A 13,781-nucleotide genomic window follows, 5' to 3' on the forward strand; every position below is an offset into this window, starting at 1 on the left:
CTTTACCAAAGACTGGAAGGAAAGGGTGGAGCGGGCAAACTAAGAAGGTAAAGGGTTGGCAGTTTCAGTAAGCTCATGCAGTCCCCCTGTGGCACCGAAGGCAGATTCATCTGTGGTAAGAAAGGGCCTTGAGGTGAATGGTTGATCCCTTAACTCAATAAGGTAATCAAGAGCAGAAGCCATTCTGTGGGAGGCAGGGTTTGAAATAGCAGCTAGGAGGGATGGGATCCAAGGTCAACCAGAAATTAGATAGATAGAGCTAATGGCCTGAGACCCAACCGGCCATATGTGTATGAGGTATCCCACATATGATTGCAGTATTTTCTTCAACAGTGCTCAGAACCTGGATGGAGGAAAGAGGCTTGCTAGGTAGGTCCTGGGTTGAGGGTTGATTGTATGTCTGCTGGATGATTAGAAGTGATCAATGATGGATATGCAGGCTAAACAGGAAGGAGAAAGGAAACTAACAGTTGCTCCATTCAGCAGTGCATTAAACATCTTCTGTGTGCCAGGCACTGTTTTAGATGCTAAGAACAGCAGACAACAGAAGATAAACCAGCTCTCTAGGAGCTTGCAGTGATAAAGTTGGACATTAAACAAGTTGGCAACAAAATGTAAAGATCTTCAGAGGTGCTGAGTGTCATGGAGAAATATTAAGCAGAGACGAGGGATGGGATATCCCAGGGGAATAAGCAGTGGTTGTGGAAGACCTCTGTGAGATAATGACATTTGGTCAAAGACCTAGGCAGACAGGAACAGCCAATGCAAAGGCCCTGAAACAGGGGCATGCTGGCAGAATTCAAGGAATGCAAGGAGGCCCACATGGCTGGAGGCAATAGAAGGATGGTAAAAGGTGAGAGGAGGATTGCATGGGATTTATGGGCTACTGTGTGACTTGACTGAGCGAGATCAGGAGCTAACAAAGGATTTTGAATAACCAGAAGATAATCTGATTTGTTTTTAAAAGGGTCACTCTTTTCTGTGTCAAGGCACTGACTGAAATTCTTAACAAGTATTTAATCCTCATCTAATCCACAGAGATGCCACATGAAGTTGGTATCATCTGTTTTTTCTCCCTTTACGATGAGGAAATTGAGGTTAAGAGAGATTAAGCTTTGCCAAAGTCACTCAGATGGTCAGTAGCAGAGCTGTGATTTAAGCCTACATTTGTCTGATTCCTAAGACCACATAGATGAGGAGAAAAGGGAGGACTTGGAACACAAGGGTTCTGTGATGTTAAAGGGACACTGGAAGTAGGAAGCAGTCCTTGTAGACTACAGGGTTTGGCAATCATGGCATGTGTTGGGGAGAAATAGGTGTCAGCAGTGTATTTGAGTCTTGGCTATCCTCTAGGTGAATGGTTGATCCCTTAACTCAATAAGGTAATCAAGAGCAGTAGCCATTCTGTGGGGAGTGACCTGGATGGTGGAGGTTGAGGTGCTGGTAGGAAATAGTGAAATGTCTAGTTAATTGATCTAGAGGGAAGAACTCACGGTGGGGACCTAGAATCCACCTCTTAAGGTTAGGATTAGAGAAGTGGATATGCTTCCTGAGAGAGAAAAGAGAGGCAGGGGTGAGAACATGGAAATGCCCTTCCAGAATTAAAGCAGGAAATAGGAACAAAACTTCTTATGGAGATAGAAGTGTTTAGGAATTTGGACAAAGGAATGATATAAACATCTATTTTGTCATTTCAGCCTCAAATTAGCAAGGATGGTTAGATTAGCACAACCCAGTAGCAGCCAGAACGCTGGTTCCTGTGTGTGGAAAGGCTGGGACATTTCAGGCCCCAGCGGACACTAGGGAAGCACCGTCGGGTCCAGCGGCTGCTCCTCCCAGGGCAGCAGTGAGCGGGCTGCTCTCCTGAGTTGATCCAGAGACCAAACGTTGATTGCAACAGTTTTCCCTGTAACCTCATTTTTAACTTGAATAACACTCATTTTTACACTTGTGAAGGAAACCCCTCCCCCCTTCTTTTCCCTGAAAGTAGAACAACTTGTTGAGGTTGGCGTTTACCCTTATCAGGCTCCATACAGATAGAGTGGCTTATTTTGCAGTGGTGTTTGTGTTCAGCCTTACAGTTTGCTCAGTGTGTCTTTTCCCATGGTTGAAATCTTAAAGCAAGAATCTTGCCTGATACCAGTTCTCATTAACAGGTCAAAACCACCATATTTTCCTGTCGATGTTTCATTGTACACTTTCAGATAATGCATTTTGTTTTTGTTTTACTGGCTTCCCAAAGTGTCTTTAACCATTTTTAGATGGAAAAATTCTGAGCATATGTACAGAGAATAGTAAAATGCCTCCCCAAAGTTCTCATGTTCCATCTTTAACAGTTATCACCAGTCTGCCACTTTTTATCTGTCCCCACATACATTTATTTTGTATAATATTTTCAAGCAAATCTTGGATCCAAATGATTCTTTAAGAAGAAAATTATCTATAGAAAATTCTTTGTTGTACCTCTGAAGCCACACCTCAGCTTGCTGGCCCCTGTCAGAGCGGCCTTAGTTGTTGGGTTTTTACCGGGTCCACACATTTACAGAGCTTATTATCTAGGTACCCATTTTCACTGAGCAGATGGGGAATGCTAAGGTGACTCTAAGCTCCTCCTTCTGGACTTTTCTCCTCCTGGACTAGAAACAAGCATGGTTCTGACATCCCAGTGTGGGAATCCTTCCTTGTTTCCACTGGTGTCCTGTATCTTACATATGGGGCACATCTTAGGGCCTGAGGCCTCAGGCAAGTGACCCATGGGGAAGCTAGAGAAAACCAGGAAAATCTGCATCTAAAGACAAGTTGATAAGACTAAGCAAACATTGTACATAAAGATCAATTTATAAGCAAGTATTCCAGTCATGTCACTCTCCGGGTTTTGTTTCTGGTGAATTGCTAGATGTTGACAGTGTCCTTTTTATCTTTGTTTATCTGTGATAGCATTAAATGACTGAAATGAACATAAAAGATGCCTTTTTTAACTGCCAGCTTTCTTTGGAATATGACAGACAGTCTTGCTTTTCCTGGCTTGCAAAACTTCAAGGCCACATTGAAGTACCTGGGTCCTAATTGCACCTTGACTAGTTTGTTTCAGTCAGTGAGTGTCGTGCACCTTTATTTCCTGTCTCTTGCATCAGTCTGTTTGTGAGAGTGTACTGAGAGGTGATTAATGGGAAAGATAAACATATGCTTACTGACTGAAAGTTCATCCTGTTTCCTAAAGTGCTTTTGGTTTAGTGAATTGTTTGTTTGCTGCCCACAGACCACATCTGGTGAATGTACTTCTGTTGTAGTGAGCACCGTATGTCTTTGTGTAGGAGCTGGGCTTTTAAAGCAAAGTCAACATGTGATGAAGCTTGATAAAGCTTCCGTCATCAAGAATCCCAATTGGCAAGGGGGATTAGACAGCTGTCTGAGACCATAAAGCAGAGCCTCCTGGGTCTGGGAGTCTACATACAAAATCCTATTAGAATGTTCTCTGAAGTTGTGTACAGCACAGCTGTAGCCATAGGGTTTTGAATGTTGGCAATAACTCCTCCAGTCTCTTGCCTGAGGATTTCAAATGTGTTCAAGCTCATGCCCTCTCACCTCTACCACCATCCATTCCAGACAGTCAGGAACCACCTCTTGATGTGTGCCAGGAGAATCTAGGGAGACATTTCCATTTTTAACTGTTGTAAATATGAAATTGATTTAGAGGAAAAACAAAACCCTTTTCCCAACTTAAAAAGTAATGCTTGCTTTTGTAGAAAATTTGAGAAATATAGAAAAGGTTGGTTATACTCCCACAGAGATAACTTTCAATTAGCATTTTGGTCTTTCCTTCTAGTTTTTCTTTGTGCCTTGAAAATTTTCCCCATACTTGCATTAATATTCTACATGCAGTGTCATAACTGAATAAAGATTCGTACATGTTTAAAACTTTTATTAGCCCCTTTAAAACCTTAATTTCCCACTAAGTGGACATTCCATAATTTAAACATATTATTGAATAGTTAGACATTTGTAATACTATTGTGAGCACCTTTGTACAAAAAGCATTTTCTATATTTTATATTTTTAAAATTGAATTTTAAGGAAATGAAGCTAAAGGACCAAAAGGAATCAATGCTTGAAAGATCCAGGATTGCCACAGGCTGCTTCAAAGTGTGTGTACGTCTACCATCAGGCAGCATCAGTTCTTTACCCACAGTTTGGCATTTCATAATGGGAATCTCTAGTGCTATTCCAGGTTTCTTTTCTTTTTAACATATATTTTTAAAATTTGTTCTAATTATTTATACTATTCCAGGTTTCTGACAAGGTAATGATTTGGATTTTAGAAGTTCTCAATGTGCCAGATAGTGATGTTGTCACTCTTGTCTACTGAGGATAATGACTAGTTCTTTCTTCTATATCTACCCCACGAGTGACACTCAGGTTTCTTAACAGCAGTTCCATTCTGGGCTCAGTTCTCAATCCAGTCTCAGGGACCATCCTAAGAGCTTATGTTGGTGTCTTTGTGTGTAGGATTTCTAAAGTGCCCTCGAAGATGTTATCTCATGTATATCAACCTCTATTATCAGTACAACTTGTCACTTGGTCCTGGGAAATCTCTGGAATTCTTGACATTTTCCAGTCTGATGATGCCTTTGTTGTTCTTTTGCACAGACCCAGTCCTGCAGGTCCCGACGCACGTTGAAGAGTAAGTTTTCTGATTTGCTCTATATTTCCCTTTAATTCATTATCTTATTCATTCAATCAACATTTACCAGGCTAATTGCTGGGAGCACATACAGGCACAAGTTTAAGATATAAGAAGAATTAATGAGGTATATAGAATGCTACAGATGATATGATGGGGAGAGGGTGCTGTGATCCTTGGGGAGAAGAGGACAATGTGTTAAAAGAGTTTATCTGAGATGAACCTTAAGTTGAGTTATGAGTTTAAACTTCCAAAGTCTGTATCTCTTGCTGGGTGTGGTGATACACTCCTATAATCCCAGCTACTCAGGAGGCTAAGGCAGGAGGACTGTAAGTTTGAGGCCAGCCTGGATAACTTTGCCAGACCCCATCTCAAAACAAAAAATAAAAAGGGCTGGGGAGTGTAGCTCAGTGATAGAGTACCACTGGGGTCAACCTCAATACTGCAAGAAAAAAGAAATGTTTGGCTCTCTCCCTCTTCAAAGTCAGACAGAGGAGAGGACTGACCTACTTCTAGAGTATATGTATTATAGGGAAATCCAGATATCCCCTGTACAGATGATGGCGTGTCCTAAGTTGCACAGGGACTCAGCCAGGGGTTTCTGGGTGACTCTCATAGTTCAGTCTTTAAACTGTACGGAGGACCACCTCCCATTGGTTTAGTGGGAAGCTGCTGACAGAGACCCCAGTCCATCTCCCTGGCGAGTTCTCTGACGTCAGGTTTTCTGAGTCTGCTTTTATTGCCTCCGTTTGAAAAATAAACATTTGTTCAAAACTAAAGTTAGATTTGTTCTACTTGTTTATATACCATGACATACTATTAAATATTAATTGTTGATGTTCTGTGCGCAGTTGAGGAGGCGATTGGAAAGTAGGCGTGCTGGGTCCTTTTCACTTATCCTACCCTCATCCAGAGTGCTTTGACCAATGACAGCTTATCTTCTATAGTTTCTAGTGATCCTTCCTTTGTAGATTGTTTTTCTCCACTTATACCATAGGGTGTTTTATTTATTTGTGGCTTACGTGAGAGAGCAATGGGTGGAGTTGTCTTCTACTCACTCACATCACTCCCACTCCTGCTGCATGGTGACTTTGCATGGCTTTGGTATTCAGTTGTGTGCCCTGGGCAATACTTCATCACTAATACTTTTTATTTCATCTCTAGGCCTGCTTTCCTCCCAGATCCCAATGATGGCAGCCTGTATACACTTGGGGGCAAGAATAATGAAGGCCTAACGGTGAGGATATTTAGCTTCTTTGTGTACCCTGGAGGGTTCTTAACTGTGTCCTTAACTGTGTCTGCATGCCAAGGCCTGGGAGTTTGAAACAGACTTCTGAGGATTTGATTCAGGCAGTCTGGAGTGGGGCTTTGGCACCAGTATCTTTTCACAGCTTCCTAAGTTAGTTTTTAATGAGCATCCAGAGTTCAGAAACAGACCCAGACCAGCAGATGTTGGTGGCCCAGCCAACACACTGGAAGGATAGAGGGGTCTCTGCGGTGACAAGATTGGCTCCAATCAGAGACTTTCAACTTGGGAGGAGGGGGTGTAGTTTGAAACACTGTCTCCACCGCCGTCCCATCCTTCAGGGGGGCCTGTAGTATTCACCCTGTCTCCATTTGAGAATCTAGATCTGTGTTTGTCACCCTTTGCTTCACATCATAATAACCTGGGGAAACTCTGAAAAATGTCTGAGCCTAGGTCTCAGTCCAGGAAAGTCCCAATTGCATTGATCTAAGACATAAGGATTAAAACAAAACAAAACAAAACTTCCCAGTAATAGAAACAGACCCACATACATGGTTACCTGATTTATACAAAGGTGGTACCACAGTATGGTGGGGAAGGATGCTCTTTTCAGTGAATGGTATAAGTCAACTGGGATATCCATAAAGAAAAAAAAAATAGCTTGACTCCTACCCCACACTGTCCACATGAAAATCAGTTCCAGACAGATTTAAGACCTAAATGCAAAATAAATAAATAATAAAGCTTTAAGGAAAGAGTAGTGAAACGTCATCATGACCTTAGAGTAGACAGAATAGAATATAAAAAAATTAACTATAAATCTAGGCAAAAATTGATTAAATTAAGAACTTTTTACCCTGAAGAAAGGAAACTACAAAGTATTTATGTTCTATTTAACTGTTGAAGGATTCAAATTCAGAATATTTAAGGAGCTCCTGTGGACTGTTAGAAAAAGATAGATGACCCAACAGAAATGGAAAAGAGGACATTTAAATGATGAATAAATATATGAAAAGGTGTTCAATTTTATTAGTTATTAGGGGAATTCAAATTAAAATCACAGGGCTGTGCTGTTACTCAGTATGCATACAGCTGCTCACCAACATGATTAAATGCGAACATTTTTTTAAAAAAAGGAAAAAGCGTGGCGGGATGTAGAGCAACCAGAACTGCATCCTCTGCTGGTGGAGATAAAAGGTGGCATAACTGGTTTGGGAAACTGTTTGGCAGCATAGAGTCCATACAACCTGGTAACCATCACCCAATATAAACTCAACAGAAGTGCATGAATGTATACCACATCAGACACCACCCAAATGTAGAGCAACAGTATTAATAATAAACAAAAAGTGGAAACTAGCCAAATAACATCAATGGTAGAAAGGGGTAAATAACGGGAAGCTGCGGGTGGTAGCACATATCTTTAATCCCAGGGATTTAGGAGACTGAGGCGGAAAGATTGTAAGTTTGAGGCCAGCCTCAACAACTTAGCAAGACCCTGTCTCAAAACAAAAAAAGAAAATGGGGTGTGCCACTGGATTTGATCCCCACTACCACAGGGAGAGGATAAAAAAAGAGTTGAAGGCAATGTTTGCAGAATTGTTACAACAAGGATCTGAGTTAGTCAAAAGTACAAAATAAATGTTTAATAAATAAATACAGAGACAGTCATGCAATGAACTCTGTGACAGTGAGAATTAACAGTGTGTGACCTTACACAACATGGATCTATCTCACAAATGCAGTGTGGAGCCAAAACATCACCAAAAAAGCTACATTCCAAATGATTCATTTATATAAAGTTCAAAAGCAGGAAAACCTACTCTGTGCTGTTTTGAAGTGAGGATAATAGTTGCCCCAAGAGTTAATGGCTAAAAAAGGGGCACAAGAGGGATCTTCAGGAGTGCTAGAAATGTTATCTTCATCAGGTGCTAATGACATGGGAATATTCACTGAGGTGTGATTAATAATTACTGAGGTGTGTGATTGTGTTTTTCTGTTTGTGTATCATGTGATTCATAGAAAGTTTGAGAGATTCTAAGTTTATGAGATTCTAATACATAGCCAATGATGAGAACCATTGGTCTAAACTGTAAGTGGATTATGGGTACTAATTTGGGTATTTTAAAATTAGTTTTTGAGCCAGGCATTGTGGTGCACACCTGTAATTCCAGTGACTAAGAGGTTGAGGCAGGGATATTGCAAATTTGAAGGCACCCTCGAAACTTAGTGAGACCTATCTCAAAATATAAAAAGTAAAATAAAATAAAAATATCTTGGCACATCCTCAGCCCTATTTTGTATTTTATTTAGATACAGGGTCTCACTGAGTTGCTTAGTGCCTCACTGTTGCTGAGGTTGATCCTCCTGTCTCAGCCTCCTGAGCCACTGGGATTACAGGTGTGCACCGCCAAGCCCCACCACCTGGCAGCATTTCATAAGCACCTTGTTTGTCAGAAAATGTTGAGCCTCTCAGCAGCCCATAGATGTTTTCCCCATTTTAGAAACTGAGCCCAGAGAAGTTAGGGAATAAGTCTGAAGCTTTTAGGACTGGAGTTGGGATGTAAAGAAGTCTAATTGAAGAGGATGCTCTTAACACCACCGTGCCTTCCTGTGTATTGTGGCTTAGTAATTCCAGAGATCATAGGTTTCCCAGCCTAGGCCTCAAAGCAGGAGGGCCGTGGCAGTGCTCAGTTCAGGGCCCAGGACTCCAAACCAGAGGACTGGCAACCACTTTCTGATTATCAGAAACATCTGGCAAAAACCCAGGCATTACTGCCTCCATTTGGCATTTTGCCTTTTCTAAGGCTTAGTTGGAATGTTGAAATGGCAGGAAAATCCAAATTATTGATTCAGTTTACAGTTCTGTTTATCAATGCTACAGAGAAATCTTCTCTTGGAGAAAAAGTGGCAGCATTGTAGCCTGGAGTTTCTGTAACAGCAGTATCTGTAGAATGGTTTCAGAAACACAAGAGTATTCCAAAAATAAAGTGTACTGAAACGAGCATAGACCAAAAGGACTTGTCAGATGTCAGCTGTAGACGCAAAAGAGTCAGTTTTATGATGAAACATGTTGAAACATTTGGATTTCTTTTGGTTTCTTTTCCTGGCACCTACCATAACTTCCTTTTTCAACCAGAAAGCTCAATTTTCTTGTTTTTCAGTAGAGAATGATTTACTGAAGGAAATACCAAACTTCTTTTTCCACCTCCAACTCTTGTGTTGCCCATGTAATGGTGCCTTTATTCCCTCCAGGCTTGAAGCTTGGTTGCAAGGTTGTTTCTCTTTCGCATTAAAATCATGACCTCCTCCCACCTCTAAAAGGCATCATCATCCTTCTACCTAGTCTAGCCAGCTCTGGGTCACTTTTCCAAGATGGGAGAATCCTTTCCAGCTACCAAGATAGTGTAATTCTCCATATTTGTGTTCTCTTCTCAGAAAAGGCTTATGTCACTCCTGGTAAGTGCCCTGGACAGAAAGCCTTGCCTCCTTGTGTCAAGTAAAGGAATTAGTATTTACAGAGTTCAGAGGCCAAGGCCTTTCAGTAGTGGATGGAAACACGAGGTGCCCACCTCTTCTTGGGTTCCTATTAGGAAAACTCCCATCTGCTAAGTGTTCTTTTCTTTAGCAGAACTTGGTAACAGAAACAGACTGCCCAGTAAATTTGTAATAATTGCATAAGACTTGGTTAACTTATTTTTTCCTTTTTAAGTTTTCTTTACTTTTTTTTTTTTTTTTTTTTTTTTTAAAGAAACTTCCCTTTACCATCCCAGAGTTGGTACAGGCATCCCCATGCCGAAGTTCAGATGGAATCCTCTACATGGGTAAGAGTTTCTGTTCTCAACACTGAAACTTGGAACACTTTGACAGAGAGTCCTGGAATCTGGGCAAATGGCAGTTGAGAGAGAGGGCTGCTGTCGTCACCCCCTTGCCAATCCTTCTGGGAAAGGTCTTTCTTGCCTTGGTCATACTGCAAGTGCTGTTCATGTCAGGATCGGCTGACCAGTTAAGAAAGGGTTCCTTTCACCAAGGAGAAAAATTGACACCGTAAATATGGTTACTCATTTAACAAGCTTTTAGTTGCTGGTCTGGCCTACTCCTGTGATTTCAAAATTACAACATCCCAGCTGCAACTGTGTGAAATTTAAAGTGAATACAATTGTCTGAGCCAACAGAGGAAAGCTAGGCCCTGCCTATTAATTATAGGGCTTTCTTCGTATTTCCTGCTATCAGAATATTTGGTAGAAACAGCACTTAACAGCTTGCCTAGATAAGCTGCCTTTATACCTCTGGGGTCACAGCTTTTAAAGCATCAGCTCACCTGCTTTTCTGTACCATTTTGCTGCCAAAATGTCAATAAAAATGCATTCGTAACACAAAGGAGAGCTGTATTTATCTTGAAATCATAGTAGTAATAATAGCCTGTGTTTATATAGCAGCTTTCTTTTTGAGGAACTGAAAGTGCTTATTGCCTGTTCCTGCCTTGGGAGCTTTATGTGTTTTTCTGGGTCTCACATGCAGGCCAGCTTTTAAGTTTTTGCTGGGCACACTGGGGCTCTTGCTTCCTTCCTTCAAAATGAGGAATCCCCAGCATATGGATTCAGAAGAAATGACCAACAGGCTTTTTTCTCTGGGCCATGCCAGGCCCATCCAACCATCTTCTGACCATCTGGTCTTCCAGCCTTTCCCAGCAATGTGTCATTTGTGGTCTACTTAGGACATTGTGTTTCCATTATCTTTGTGTGATGCCATATTAAGTGAGTTTATTAAGTATATTTAAGAACATGGTAGTTCCCCAGTCTGTCCATTAAGGTAGTAGCTGGGTTATGCAGACTGCAGTTGTCCTTGATATATGCCATGCCAGATGGAAAGGATTCATGGTCACAGCTGATTGGTGACAATCTCATTCTACCTTCAGTCTTTTTCATATTAACATCTTACTGAGGATAGAGAGTTCACAATGTGTGGACAAGTTGCATACGTGTGGGATCAGCATGTATGCCACATGTTAGAACTGAGTGTAACTCTAGCAAATTCAATGCCCTGTAACCTTCCTAGGATCTCATTGTTCTGCTTCCAAAAGTGCTTGGACGTAGAATACTTTTAAGGTCATAGCTTCTTGGAATATGTTGACCTTCAAACCAGAGGCCCATGCACTGCCTCACCATTCCTAGGATGCCCTGGTGTGAATAGCGCAGATACGAAAGCCTTGGGTTTCCCTCATACTGGTGTTTGGCTGTGCTGTTCACCTGTTCATATCTTTTAATCAGCTGACCAAGGCGAGGGGTATGACCTATGGCCTGGGAATAACATACTGACCCAGGGGGAAGCTGAGGTAACTTTGGCCTCATTAGCATCAGGTTACAACTAGCACTACTGACCAGTCACAAGTACTAGGTAATTATAGTTAAAAACAGTAACTATAGATCCTCTTCACATGTGGCTTAATTAGTAGGGATGTTAAGAAATATGAATTATGGTTATCAAGGAGATGAACACCTGAGTACATTTCTTTAGTATTTGGCTCCTTGTCTTCGGGAAAAGGATTGTTCTTTACAGGCCAGACTTTTCATTAAAGGCCATTAATCAAGCAATAAAATCTAACTTGAAAGTTAGGAGAACTTTTTTTTTTTTTTTTTTTTTTATTTTAAAAAGAGAGTGAGAGAGGAGAGAGAGAGAGAGAGAATTTTTTAAATATTTATTTTTTAGTTATCGGCGGACACAACATCTTTGTACGTGGTGCTGAGAATCGAACCCGGGCCGCACGCATGCCAGGCGAGCGCGCTACCACTTGAGCCACATCCACAGCCCCAAGGAGAACTTTTTTTACTATAACTTAGTTATTGGGTTTGGAGAAATTTTTATGCCAATGATCAGATTATTAAGTGATTGTAAGACCCAGTGGCCTAAGAAGTTATCTCCACATTACCATTTACTTTATCACCTTCAAAATAGCGTAGAAATGTCTTCAACATTATAAGAATTTCATTCATAGAGTAGAATATCTAGAACAACTACTTAAGCAGTGATAATTTTTTTCTGTATAGAATAAGTATAATTGACAGAGTATCCTGTGACCTTTAGGTAAAAAGCAGGACATTTGGTATGTCATCGACCTCTTGACTGGTGAGAAGCAGCAGACTTTGTCATCGACCTTTGCAGATAGTCTCTGCCCATCAACCTCTCTTCTGTATCTTGGACGGACAGGTAAGAAATGAACCTCCATTTTGTACAATCGACCTGTTTCTAGAAAGAATCTGATAAAGCTCCCCTACCTGCCTCTGCTCCTGACCTGGTTCTCCAGAAGATGGCCAGGGCTGCCTTCTCCAAACAACCTTAGCATCTCTTTCTAAGACCCTACAGTGGCCTCCATTGCCTAAAGGATGCAGTCTAAGCTGTGCCATGACCCACATAGTCCCTCTGTTCAGCTGTCACTTCTCAGCCCTCAATGCTGCATTTCCCTCATTAGAACATTTTCCAATTGGGGTGAACTACCTGCAGTTCTCAAAATAGCAGTGCAATTCTTTACGACTCAGAATGGGGTATCCCTTCTGCCAGGCATGCCTGGTGTTGCCTGTATGGTAGATGTCCTCTCTTCCTCCACAGCTGCTCAAGAGTTCTCTTCTCTGTGAAGTCTTTTCCCCTGCTTCAAAGCTCCCACCCTGCCCAGGGACACTTGACTCAGCTCTCTCATTCTGGGGACACATGTAGCAATTGACAGGCCTATCATAGCAGCCATCACACCCCTGTCATTGTCCCTTTACATTCATGAATAGCACCCACTTCACCACACCATTTTCTGTTTTCTTTTTTTTCAGTCACTTTCTTAATGCTTATTATTATATATTTATAAGTTTTATGTGCTTGTCTTCTGCCCCTCTCACTAGAATATCAGGTCTCCTAGGGTAAGACTTTATTTTAGCTCTATCTCCACACTAGACATACTCCCTGATGCACAGTAGGTGCTCAGATATTTAAACAAGTGAATGAGTGAGCAAAGTCTTACTCATTTTCATATGTACAATACCTCACATACATCAGGATCACCATGAAAATTATTGAACAAAAGTTAAAACTAAAAGAAGACTCAAAAAAAATCTAGAAGCAAAAAATATTATACCAAAAACCTACGATCTTATAAGATGTACAATTATTATGTGTCATTAATATTTTTTTTAAATAGGTAAAGCAGGTCATTAAATGAAAATATTTAAAAACCTGGGATGAATTCATGTACAGTTGAGCTCCAAACTTAGGTCTAAACATTCAGGCAACCTAAGCTTTGAAGAAAGAGACAGAACCTTCCTCAGATGCTTCAGAAAACAGTGTATTTCTACAAATCAATGAAACTGATCTTGGGCCCTGTAACAGCTGGCTGGCCTTACCTGTCCTAGGAGGGAGGTCATAGGCTGCTGCCTTGTAACCCTCCCCCTATAAAAATCAGGCGTTCTAATTTTCAACTGTTGTGACTGCTTGGGATTTGTTGGCTTACCTTTTCCATCAGGTAAAACCTTACAGTGGTCTCAGCTTTACCCAGGTATAAAAATCATGGACTTCCAGGTAGAACTGGGACATTTAAGAGAGTTGGGCTATGCTCTGGCATTAGGTGCACATGCATTACTGTGTAAAGCTATTGTTTCCATTTTATTCCTGACTTTCTGGGTAGAGGATTCAGAAAGGGATGGGTGAAGACAGTCATCTCTATTCTACGTCTGGCTCACCTGTGTCTGGGACCTTGGTCCACCTCCATGTGACTTTTCTCCACACAATAGCCTGGACTTCTTAACATGGCGGCTTGATTCCCACTTGGTAAACATGGATGTTGGAATGCCTTATAAGGTCTGAGCTTAGAAG

At 41.2% G+C, this 13,781-nt stretch overlaps 1 protein-coding gene across 1 annotated transcript in view; it reads left to right on the plus strand.

The window, feature by feature from the left end:
• The window catches only part of Ern1 (endoplasmic reticulum to nucleus signaling 1), an 87,339-nt gene that overhangs the window by 43,203 nt on the left and 30,355 nt on the right, over positions 1–13,781 (plus strand). The window contains exons 5-8 of the mRNA XM_076870652.2: positions 4,648–4,681; positions 5,846–5,918; positions 9,679–9,751; positions 12,012–12,134. Of these exons, the coding sequence (XP_076726767.1) occupies positions 4,648–4,681; positions 5,846–5,918; positions 9,679–9,751; positions 12,012–12,134 (303 nt within the window). The remainder of the gene's footprint in view (positions 1–4,647; positions 4,682–5,845; positions 5,919–9,678; positions 9,752–12,011; positions 12,135–13,781) is intronic.

The sequence above is a fragment of the Callospermophilus lateralis genome, chromosome 11 (genome assembly GCF_048772815.1).
Source record: "Callospermophilus lateralis isolate mCalLat2 chromosome 11, mCalLat2.hap1, whole genome shotgun sequence".
Lineage (NCBI taxonomy): Eukaryota > Metazoa > Chordata > Mammalia > Rodentia > Sciuridae > Callospermophilus > Callospermophilus lateralis.